The sequence below is a fragment of the Oncorhynchus gorbuscha genome, linkage group LG09, assembly GCF_021184085.1.
Source record: "Oncorhynchus gorbuscha isolate QuinsamMale2020 ecotype Even-year linkage group LG09, OgorEven_v1.0, whole genome shotgun sequence".
NCBI classification, from domain to species: Eukaryota; Metazoa; Chordata; class Actinopteri; order Salmoniformes; family Salmonidae; genus Oncorhynchus; species Oncorhynchus gorbuscha.
The window spans coordinates 18,421,614-18,434,727 of NC_060181.1; the positions used below are offsets into that span (position 1 = coordinate 18,421,614).

Sequence of the window (13,114 nt, forward strand, 5' to 3'; positions counted from 1 at the left end):
ACTAGATATTATCTAGCGTGTCCTGTGTTGCATATAACCTGACTAAGCATACAAGTATCTAAGTATCTGACTTAGCGGTGGAAGGTGGAAGCTCTTCGTTGTGCATCAAGCATTGCGCTGTTTATGACTTCAAACCTATCAACTCCCGAGATGAGGCTGGTGTGACCGAAGTGAAATGGCTGGCTAGTTAGCGCGCACTAATAGCGTTTCAAACTTCACTCGCTCTGAACCTTGGGGTGGTTGTTTCACTTGCTCTGCATGGGTAACGCTTCTTCGATGTGGTGGCTGTTGTCTTTGTGTTGCTGGTTCGAGCCCAGGGAGGAGCGAGGAGAGGGACAGAAGCTATACTTTTACACTGGCAATACTAAAGTGCTTATAAGAACATCCAATAGTCAAAGGTTAATGAAATACAATTGGTATAGAGAGAAATAGTCCTATAATAACTACAACCTAAAACTTCTTACCTGGGAATATTGAAGACTCATGTTAAAAGGAACCACCAGCTTTCATATGTTCTCATGTTCTGAGCAAGGAACTGAAACTGTAGCTTTCTTACATAGCACATATTGCACTTTTACGTTCTTCTCCAACACTTTGTTTTTGCATTATTTAAACCAAATTGAACATGTTTCATTATTTACTTGAAGCTAAATTGATTTTATTGATGTATTATATTAAGTTAAAAGTGTTAATTCAGTATTGTTGTAATTGTCATTATTACAAATACATTTATTTTATTTATTAAAATCGGCCGATTAATCGGTATCGGCTTTTTTGGTCCTCCAATAATTGGTATCGGTGTTGAAAAATCGGTCGACCTCTAATTGTCGACACACGTTTTCCTCAGATTACATACAGACCCAAAGTTTATCAAATCCAATTTTGATAAACTTCCATACCACAGTGTGCCATCTCAGCAGCAAGATGTGACAAACACCACTGTAAATAAAACCTATATTTATGTTCATTTTCCCTTTCGTAACTATTTGCACATCATTACAACACTGTATATAGACATACTTATTCTTTTGGGACTTGTGAGTGTAATGTTTACTGTTAATTTTATTTCACTTTTTTTTATTACCTATTTCACTTGCTTTGGCAATGTAAACATATGTTTCCCATGCCTATAAAGCCCCTTAAATTGAAATGGAATTGAGAGACTCAATGTTCCCTTTTCTATTTTGGTACAGCGAGAGCAGGGGAACAGAGTAGAGCTGGCAACAGAGTAGAGCTGGTAACAGGCTGGTTAATGATTATAGAGCAGCTAGACTGCACATAGATTATTCCATTCCAGCGATAGCTATCTATGGCGGTGCAGGCAGGCTCTTCTACACCCAAACCTCCTCCACGAGGACACCTGACAAGGTCACTCTGCAGCAGAGACCTTCCCATTACTTGTGCTGCTGGTGCCTGGGACATGTTTGCTTACAGTCGCTGTTTAGAGCCAAACACGCACAAGCCGGGGTATCACTTTCACAAACAAACAGCAGAAAAGAGCCCTCAGGGCTGCCGGGCTAAGTCATGCACGCACACACCTGCATAAACTAGGCTTACCTACACAAAAACATGCACACACACGGGCTACACACAGTCTGTCCATCCTAAATATGGATGATGAACAGTCTCACTGGCTTCAATCCTGTCTGCACTCAAAAGGAAAAACTGATTCTAGATGTTGATAATTTAGTAATGGGGCATAAATTAACAATATGCATGTTCATTTTCTGATTACATTGTAATGGTGCATTTAGACTGGATATCAAGGTCAAGTTGAAAGTTATGAAGCTAACAGCTGTGTGATAGTTGGGGGCCTACCTGCAGCAACGCAGGAAAAAGCAGGGCAGAACTTAACTCTCAAAAACCTTTTTTAGCAGTTAGCTGCATGTGAAGTACAATTGCAACCCTGTGTTTCAACGTTTAGAAATGTCAATAATCCTTGCTTGCAAAACAGTTATTGAAAAACATGTGCTGATATCTCCCTTATTGTTCATAACAAAGAGAAATAATCTTTGAAATAAAAAAGATACACCTACTCTAGCAGTTTTGAACAGATCCATGCGAGGAACTTAAAACTTGCTACCTTCTCCACTACTGTTCCATCGATGTGGATAGGGGGGTGTTCCCTCTGATGTTTCCTGAAGTGCACAATCAATCCCTATCCCAGTCTGCTGTTCCCACATGATTCAAGAGGGCCACCATTGTTCCTGTTCCCAAGAAAGCTAAGGTAACTGAGCTAAACGACTACCGCCCCGTAGCACTCACTTCCGTCATCATGAAGTGCTTTGAGAGACTAGTCAAGGACCATATCACCTCCACCCTACCTGACACCCTAGACCCACTCCAATTTGCTTTCCGCCCAAATAGGTCCACAGATGATGCAATCTCAACCACACTGCACAATGCCCTAACCCATCTGGACGAGAGGAATACCTATGTGAGAATGCCGTTCATCGACTACAGCTCGGCATTCAACACCATAGTACCCTCCAAGCTCGTCATCAAGCTCGAGACCCTGGGTCTCGACCCCGCCCTGTGCAACTGGGTACTGGACTTCCTGACGGGCCACCCCCAGGTGGTGAGGGTAGGCAACAACATCTCCACCCCGCTGATCCTCAACACTGGGGCCCCACAAGGGTGCGTTCTGAGCCCTCTCCTGTACTCCCTGTACACCCACGACTGTGTGGCCACGCACGCCTCCAACTCAATCATCAAGTTTGCGGACGACAACAGTGCAGTGGTAGGCTTGATTACTAACAACGACGAGACGGCCTACAGGGAGGAGATGAGGGCCCTCTGAGTGTGGTGTCAGGAAAATAACCTCACACTCAACGTCAACAAAACTAAGGAGATGATTGTGAACTTCAGGAAACAGCAGAGGGAACACCCCCCCTATCCACATCGATGGAACAGTAGTGGAGAGGGTAGTAAGTTTTAAGTTCCTCGGCATACACATCACAGACAAACTGAATTGGTCCACTCACACAGACAGCATCGTGAAGAAGGCGCAGCAGCGCCTCTTCAACCTCAGGAGGCTGAAGAAATTTGGCTTGTCACCAAAAGCACTCACAAACTTTTACAGATGCACAATCGAGAGCATCCTGTCGGGCTATATCACCGCCTGGTACGGCAACTGCTCAGCCCACAACCGTAAGGCTCTCCAGGGGGTAGTGAGGTCTGCACAAAGCATCACCGGGGGCAAACTACCTGCCCTCCAGGACACCTACACCACCCGATGTTACACCCGATGTTCCAGAAGGCGAGGTCAGTACAGGTGCATCAAAGCTGGGACCGAGAGACTGAAAAACAGCTTCTATCTCAAGGCCATCAGACTGTTAAACAGCCACCACTAACTTTGAGTGGCTGCTGCCAACACACTGACACTGACTCAACTCCAGCCACTTTAATAATGGGAAATTATGTAAAGTATATCACTAGCCACTTTAAACAATGCTTCCTAATATAATGTTACATACCCTACATTATTCATCTCATATGCATACGTATATACTGTACTCTATATCATCTACTACACCCTTATGTAATACATGTATCACTAGCCACTTTAACTATGCCACTTTGTTTACATACTCATCTCATATGTATATACTGTACTCGATACCATCTACTGTATCTTGCCTATGCTGCTCTGTACCATCACTCATTCATATATCTTTATGTACATATTCTTTATCCCCTTACACTGTGTATAAGACAGTAGTTTTGGAATTGTTAGTTAGATGACTTGTTGGTTATTATAATAATAATAATAATATATGCCATTTAGCAGACGCTTTTATCCAAAGCGACTTACAGTCATGACTGCATTGTCGGAACTAGAAGCACAAGAATTTCGCCACACTCGCATTAACATCTGCTAACCATGTGTATGTGACAACTAAAATTTGATTTGAACAAGTGTTGGTCCCATGTTTCACAAGCTGAAATAAAAGATCCCTGAAATATTACATACGTACACAGCTTATCCCGCTCAAATTTGTTTACATGCCTGTTAATGAGCATTTCTCATTTGCCAAGATAATCCAGCCACCTGACAATTGTGGCATATAAAGAAGCTGATCATTACACAGGCACACCTTGTGCTGGGACAATAAACGGCCACTCTAAAATGTGCAGTTTTGGCACAACACAATGCCACAGATGTCTCAAATTGAGGGAGCGAGCAATTGTCATGCTGACCTCAGGAATGTCCACCAGAGCTATTGCATAATAATTTAATGTTTATTTCTCTACCATAAGCCATCTCCAACCTCGTTTTAGAGAATTAGGCAGTACGTCCAACCGACCTCATAACCGCAAACCACGTGTAGCCACGCCAGCCCAGGACCTCCACATCTGGCTTCTTCACCTGTGGGATTGTCTGAGACCAGCCACCCAGACAGCTGATGAAACTGAGGAGAATCTGTTTGTGGCGAAAAACTAATTCTGACTGGCTGGGCCTGGCTCATCCATGGCTGCGCCCCTGCCTACTTATGTGAAATCTGTAGAATAGGGCCTAATGAATTTATTTAAATTGACTGATTTCCTTATATGAACTGTAACTCAGTAAAATCGTTTTAAAAGTTACATGTTGCATTTATATTTGTGCTCAGTATAGTTAGTTTTGGATTGTACAATACATAGGCTGCTACAGTACTCTCCAAATGCATATTGAAACAGGTATTGCATGGAATGATTTTCTTTCCATCACATAGTTTGAAGCAATTATACATTGGCAAGATAGCTGAAATGCTGTTTATCATGCTGCTCAAGGGACAAGGCACAGACTTCAAGTCCTCAAGTATTTGAAGAGTCAGTGCGCACATAATGTGATTCACAATAACTGTCAGTCAACACACTGGAATGTAAACAATGAACATGATACATATCTCGGTTTAATGGGCATTAGCAAAATGTGAGAAAGATGTCTGTTGTAATTTGAGATTTTAGTGAGTTGTTTATTGATGCCTTCAGCCTCCTGCCTGTATTCAGACAAACTACGTTAGCTAATAAACGGTAGATGGCCCAAATGTCTTCTTGTACATAGCTAGCTAATAGTTTGTTTGTTCAATCCAACAACATGCAACACTGACGATAAACATTTAACGTTAGCTACCTATTATTAACCAACTAAATCGTTTTTGGAATGAGCAAAAACTATATTAACCAGTGATAGATATTTATATATTCACTTTATATATTACCTACCTCACTTGCTTTGGCAATGTTAACACATGTTTCCCATGCAAATAAAGCCCTTGAATTGAAAGACAGCAGACCCGACCGCTTGCTTACAGTTGAAACAAGCGGGTCGGATCTGCTGGCTAAACCAGCAGCTGTTTAGCTTAGCTAGTTAACTTAGACAGTAACACGGTGTGATCATTTATTGTTAGTCAAACGTAGGGAGACACCGGTATCTAACAGTTACCTAGCATATAACAAGCGCAACCTGGACAAGGGAAGAGAGACATGGAAGACGATGATACGCTCTACAGTGGCCTGTGATACTGTTTATTCGCCACTGAACAAAAGGAAGCGATAAATCAAAGGAAAGTTTACAAAGCTTTGCAAAGTTGGGGAAAGGCTCTCTAACCAATAAAGACTACGTTTGGATCTGTCCTTCAGACCAATCAAACCTCGGACTAGATTCCACCAATCAAGGTTTCTAAGGGTTCAGTTCGTTGTGAAACTGAAGCCATTCGGGATCTACCAAAAATCGCCAGTCGTACGAGACAGAGTTTAGACAAGAGCCAAAATGGCGGACTCAGTGCGGTAGTTTCTTAACCGCCTCTGTTACTTTCAGCTGGCCACCAATAAGCTGCTCAGAGAGCGGGGAGGGAAATGGCGCCTATGTTCATCTTCCAAAACAATCGTCTATTGGACAAGACGAGCAACTGGAAATTAGCAAAGTTATAGCCCCAATTCCATAGCGACACAGTATGCTTTCACATATAGACATTAACCATGTATATCAATTGATTTTTACTCACTTTGTTTTACGGGTTCGCAGTGAAGTTCAGCTCAGCGTATTATTTATTTTATTTCAGTAGCAACGGGAAACAAGATGGCTGCCACGTACTTCTGCTCGAACCGGAAACTGTGCTCCGTTGGCAACATTGCGCACTGACGTCAATGAACATCAAATCCTGAGCCTGGGAAAAAAGAAGTGCAGCGGGGAGAGCAAGTATTTGATACACTGACGATTTTGCAGGTTTTCCTACTTACAAAGCATGTAGAGGTCGGTAATTTTTTATCATAGGTACACTTTAACTCTGAGAGACGGAATCTCAAACAAAAATCTAGAAAATAACATTGTATGATTTTTAAATTGGCCCTAATTTGAAGTGTTTCTAAAATCCCCTATGGGAAAGACCTATGCTAGTATTTTTTGCATGATGATCCATTGCTGGTGAGCTTGCAAAGCGAACAGTTAATATTCTTGATCACACATGTTTTTTGGAGCTGCATATTTATTTATTATGGCAATCCTATCTCCCTACAATTTGATGTTTACGCTGCCCCGATCTAAAAGCTGTACAGAAAATCAACAATCTGTTTGCTAACTCACCTGACCTGTGTAGATTGACAGTTTGCTGGTCCAATCAGAGGGAGATGTTGTGGCTACTGTCTCTGACTGGGTGGAGAATAATTCATGGACTCTGTGCCACAAAATGAGTTACAAAATGTTACAAAACATGGGCAGATAATTTCAAGTCATCAGTCTAAAGTCAATATCGAGTCCCGAGCCTTGAGGCTCCAAGTCGAAGTCATGTCTAAAGATATTTTATTTTCTATCAACTTGAGTCTGAAGTCATCAAATTTGTCGCCGTGTTCGAGAGCATCAAAGCCGTGATGTGTCATGGGTAAATTGTGACTGACTGATAAACAGATAATAATGAGTCGTTATTTATGATGCAAGGTGATTTGTAGATCAATCAAAATCAATTATAACTTGATTTGATCAGTCATTTGGCAGTCGCCTGCACTGTCGAACATGCCCTGTGACACTCGAGTCCACACCTCTGTCCACATATCAGTGTTAATTTCGTCAACAAAAATAATGACTCAAATATTCATCAAACACCTATTTTTCAGTGGCAATTGACAAGACTATAACTGACTAAATAGACGCAGAAACATCTATAACTAAGTAAAGGGTCTGAATACTTATGTAAATGTGATATTTAAGTATATATATATTTTGCTTTGTCATTATGGGATGTTGTGTATGGATTGATTAGGGGGGAAACAATTTAATCAATTTTAGAATAAGGATGTAACGTAACAAAATGTGGAAAAAGTCAAGTGGTCTGAATACCTTCCCGAATGCTCTCTATGTTTGTCATATTTCTGCTGTTGAGAGGACAATAGGATTTTATGCAGAAAAATATGCTGGTAAGAGCCTGCTCCCTGATAGTCTAAAAAAATCAGCAGGGAAGCAACTTCGGTTTTAGGGGAGCAACTTCATTGCAGGGGAGCAACTTCATTCTGTGCAACTTCCAGTGCGCGTTTACTATGGACACTGATGCTCTACCCGCTTTAAGTTATAGTTTTAACAGTGGCCATGTAGATTACTGTGGCTAATTGATCATTATGTAGACTTACCAGAGTGGCCTACCATAAAAAACAATGGTGAAAATGCATTGAATAACATTTAAACATGGAAATGGCTGTTATATCATTCAGCCTACAGTAACAGCCAATGTGTGATGTTCAATGTAGACCTACAATCCAGTCTTTTGAAAAAAAATGAATGGCTTGACATTAGCCTGTTCATCCACTTGTCCTTCAGACAAGGAGGTGACTGAAAATGTTGTTTGATGCAAGAAACCACTTTACAAATCAAATGTATTATTATTCCCATACCATTATTACAGAGAATAAGGCAAATTAAGCTACCCTCTGCCTATAGATTATTACAGTATGAGTCATAATACCCATATAACCTAGCCATCAAACAAGGAAATGGTTCCAATTGTTTTCCACCATACATTCTTCCCCTATAGGATTATAGAAACACTTAACATAAGGTCTGTGTTTAGTGTAGGCTTACCCTGGCACTACGTTTTGACAACCGTGTAAATCCCTCTAGAGAGCAATTTTGGGCCAATTTCGAGAACAATTTCCAGAGTTGAAGTCAGAAGTTTACAGGTTGGAGTCATTAAAACTTGTTTTCAACCACTCCACAAATTCTTGTTACAAAACTATAGTTTTGACAAGTCGGTTAGGACATCTACTATGTGCATGACACAAGTAATTTTTCCAACAATTGTTTACAGACATTAGTTCACTTATAATCCACTCTATCACAATTCCAGTGGGTCAGAAGTTTACATACACTAAGCTGACTGTGCCTTTAAACAGCTTGGAAAATTCCAGAAAATTACGTCATGGCTTTAGAAGCTTCTGATAGACTAATTGACGTTATTTGAGTCAATTGGAGGTTTACCTGTGGATGTATTTCAAGGCTTACCATCAAACTCAGTGCCTCTTTGCTTGACGTCATGGGAAAATCAAAAGAAATCAGCCAAGACCTCAGAAAAAAAATTGTAGACCTCCACAAGTCTGGTTCATCCTTGGGAGCAATATCCAAACGCCTGAAGGTACCACGTTCATCTGTACAAACAATAGTATGCAAGTATAAACACCATGGGACCATGCAGCCGTCATATCGCTCAGGAAGGAGACGTGTTCTGTGTCCTAGAGATGAACGTATTTTGGTGCGAAATATGCGAATCAATCCCAGAACAACAGTAAAGGACCTTGTGAAGTTGCTGGAGGAAACAGGTACAAAAGTATCTATATCCACAGTAAAACGAGTCCTATAACGACATAACCTGAAAGGCCGCTCAGCAAGGGAAAAGTCACTGCTTCAAAACCGGCATTAAAAAAATCCAGACTACGGTTTGCAACTGCACATGGGGACGAAGATTGTACTTTTTGGAGAAATGTCCTCTGGTCTGATGAAACAAAAATAGAACTGTTTGGCCATAATGACCATCGTTATGTTTGGAGGAAAAATGGGGAGGCTTGCAAGCCGAAAAACACCATCCCAACCATGAAGCACAGGGGTGGCAGCATCATGTTGTGGGGGTGCTTTGCTGCAGGAGGGACTGGTGCACTTCACAAAATAGATGACATCATGAGGTAGGAAAATTATGTGGATATATTGAGGCAACATCTCAAGACATCAGTCAGAGAGTTAAAGCTTGGTCGCAAATGGGTCTTCCAAATGGACAATGACCCCATGTATACTTCCAAAGTTGTGGCAAAATGTCTTAAGGACAACAAAGTCAAGGTATTGGAGTGGCCATCACAAAGCCCTGACCTCATCCTATTGAAAAATGTGTGGGCAGAACTGAAAAAGTGTGTGCGAGCAAGGAGGCCTGCAAACCTGTCTCAGTTACACCAGCTCTGTCTGGAGGAATGGGCCAAAATTCCCCCAACTTATTGCGGGAAGCTTGTGGAAGGCTACGTTTGACCCAAGTTCAACCATTTAAAGGCAATGCTACCAAATACTAATTGAGTGTATGTAAACTTCTGACCCACTGGGAATGTGATGAAAGAAATAAAAGCTGAAATAAATCATTCTCTCGTCTATTATTCTGACACTTCACATTCTTAAAATTAAGTGGTGATCCTAACTGACCTAAGACAGGGAATTTTTACTAGGATTACATGTCAGGAATTGTGAAAACCTGAGTTTAAATGTATTTGGCTAAGGTGTATGTAAACTTCTGACTTCAACTGTATGAGCATTGAGTCCCGTAACGTATAACGTGTAGCTATTAAAGGGCGACTACACTTCCTGATTTGACCTCGTTTCAGATTTGGTTCGTTAAGAAATGCTAGCGGCCATGACTGAATTAAAACGTGAGTTGCTTTAGGGGTGTGGCTTGATGTGGGTGTCTCTTGTGTCTGTTCACCTGTCGGAAGAGTTAGCCAAATACTTTTTTGCCAATTAGCTTCAGCTAGCTGGTTTGCAAACATGGAAAAGTTTATTTAACTTTGGATAACCCATCTCTGGAGATAGTTAGGGACTGTCAATAAATTACACAATGTAAATGGGACAATATTTTTTATATTTACATCTTTTAACTTTTTCCTATCATCTTGCAAATATCTGCTTTAGAGAAGACTGAATTGATCCTATTTACACTTTGTTCAGACACTAGAATACATTTTTCTGTCTCATATCGATGCCAAGGGCCCTTTTTAGGATCAGTCACTCTTATTGTGTGTAGATTGCTGAAGATTTTTATTTATTTAATCAGTTTTAGAATAAGGCTGTACGGTAACAAAATGTGTAAAAAGTCAAGGGGTTTGAATACTTCCCGAAGGCACTGTAAATTAATGTATTATATGTAGCATTGTACAGATAAGCCAGAGTCATTATCTTCAGACCTAGCTAACATTTTAATATCGGTCTGTGTCATTATGACTTTGGGGAATTATTTATGACACATTGAACTTATTTAATTTGATCAATTCTAGGTGGCAAAGCTAAAATGGGAGAAGATAGGGATAAAAAATATGGATTGGATCCTGAAAAAGTGGCCAAAATAACTGGCGAGTAGGTTTTTGTTCGTTGATTGCAAATTAGCATTTGAAAGTGTGCGGGTATTGTCATGATGTTTTCAAAAGAATATGATTTATGACTCATGGCATGCTACTGTAACTTCAATAATCCCCAAACTGCACACAGAGACATAAATGGTATTCATGAGTTCATCCGATTCTGGGGAAGTAGAAAAACGACCAATAATCTCCAAATCGCCCAGTGTCCCTTTAAAAATTAATACCCCATAACAGGGTTAGGGTCAATTTCAATTGAATAAATTGAAGATGTTAAAGGGATAGTTCACTTTTTTTTACACCAATGTTGAATGTTTGTGGCCAAATCCCCTCAAGTTAATAGTGGCTAACAACTCGATTACAGTTGGATTACAGTTTCTTCTGGCCCTTAGACTACGTTCAGAGTAAGAAATAATCTGACTGGATATAAACTGTAAAAAAGTTATTGATCCCTTAATTGAATTATAAGGCATTAATGGTCAAGGATTTTTTATTAAACTGAATTTGATATGCTTTTCACATAAACATTTTCAATTGAAAAAACAAATGTGTATTGGGCTTCCCGAGTGCATCGCAGTGCTAGAGGCGTCACTACAGACCCGGGTTCAATCCTGGGCTGTGTCACAACCGGCTGTGATTGGGAGTCCCATAGGATGGAGCACAATTGGCCCAGCATCGTCCGGGTTGGGAAAGGGTTTGGCCAGGGGGGGCTCATCACGATCATTACTTGGCTCATCGCGCTCTAGCGACACCTTGTGGCTCATTTTTTACTAATATCTTTATAGGATTTTTTTTCTTCAGCTGTGTAGTCAACCAATTGAATACATTTTGTAAATATGTCACTTTCCAAAACAAAGCATTCTCATAGATCACCATATAATGATAACATCCTAGAATGTGGAAAGGGGAAGGAAGGGGTGATGGAGTGCATTTCTTAAAATTGACATCAATGTCCTTTCATCAACAGGAGTACCTACACATACATGTACATAAATAGCCATATAAATATATTTAAACATCCAGGCCCTGCTCCCCTGGACATAGGCCAGGCCCAGCCTTCCTGGACATAAGCCAGGCCCAGCCTCCCTGGACCCATGCCAGGCCCAGCCTCCCTGGACACAAGTCAGGCCCAGCCTCCCTGGACACAGGCCTCTGCAAAGTGCACTAACACTATTGGCACAGATGGTAGTGTGCTTGCCTTGTGAGCCTGGTTTTAAACTCTGAACTTCCTTTATCCCTGCCTGAAGGAAGGTGCAGCAAAAAGACACTTACAGAGGTCCCAAGCTCATTGACAATCAGTGAGTCAAAGGAACATGAAATCATTTAGCATTAGCAACCAGGGTGTCCTCTTTCTGTCAGGAAGGAAGGGAGACTCAACCGAGAAAAACAGGCTCAGCTGTCTATCAGCAATGGATCAGTGTGACCAGCAACCTTGCTATCAACATTACAGATAAAGATGGGGTTAGGATCCGAGACGTTATCACATACTGTAGTCAGGTCCATAATTATTGGCATCCTTGATAAAGATGAGCAGAAAATACTATATAAAATCAATAATATGAGATATGGTGTATGCTAAAAAGGGGGGGGAATTACATTATGCTATACAATTGCTCAGAGAAATAGATTTTGTTCAACACAAGTAATAGAAAAACAAATTACTACTTTCTGTTTAACCGGATAAACCACTAAATAAACTTCAGTTAGTGCTAAATACGGTTGCTAGAATCCTGACTAGAACCAAAAAATGTGATCATATTACTCCGGTGCTAGCCTCCCTACACTGGCTTCCTGTCAAGGAAGACTCATCTCTTCAGTGGGTCATATTATTGAGTGTAGTCTGGCCCAGGAGTGTGAAGGTGAACGGAAAGGCTCTGGAGCAACGAACCGCCCTTGCTGTCTCTGCCTGGCCGGTTCCCCTCTTTCCACTGGGATTCTCTGCCTCTAACCCTATTACAGGGACTGAGTCACTGGCTTACTGGTGCTCTTTCATGCCGTCCCTGGGAGGAGTGCATCACTTGAGTGATGCAGTTGATTGAGGCTTGAAGTTTACATAATCAGTAGGCTATTACACAAACCCTCAAACATATATATTTATGGATGATTTATAAAGCCAGGCACATTTAACAGTTAGGCTATTGATTATAGACCTAATTAAGTTGGGGTTTCCTCTCTCCTCTATTTTCTTAGATAATTAGGGCAAGGGATTTTCTCTTCTTACTCCTCTGCTGCTTGCACCGCATTGTTCTCAACACCAATATGCTGGGTAGCTTTGCTATTATGCACATAGCAACATGGTCCAGGAAAAGACGCCAGTTCAACGGCGCTCTGAAGATTATGTTTCAGAACCGCAGATACGACCGCTATCCAACGCAGGAGAAAACGCATTTGTTATACAATAATAATTTTTATTATTAATGTTGCACAACCATATACAATTTCAGTAGCACGTCGTAGAGTAATGGGGATGCGTGGCCTCAGCAATGGATTATAGTCCTCTGAGACATGCGTGAATCGGACGGGTGTCTTGTGTCCATTT

General features: G+C 41.0%; 1 protein-coding gene across 2 annotated transcripts in view; it reads right to left on the reverse strand.

Moving 5' to 3' along the window:
• The window catches only part of LOC124043229 (nuclear transcription factor Y subunit gamma-like), a 47,879-nt gene extending 41,739 nt beyond the window's left edge, over positions 1 to 6,140 (reverse strand). For both annotated transcript variants that reach the window (XM_046361565.1, XM_046361564.1), the window contains exon 1: positions 5,991 to 6,140. In XM_046361565.1, coding sequence (XP_046217521.1) covers position 5,991 — 1 coding nt within the window. In that variant the 5' untranslated portion in view covers positions 5,992 to 6,140. The remainder of the gene's footprint in view (positions 1 to 5,990) is intronic.
• Positions 6,141 to 13,114: the final 6,974 nt, after the last annotated feature.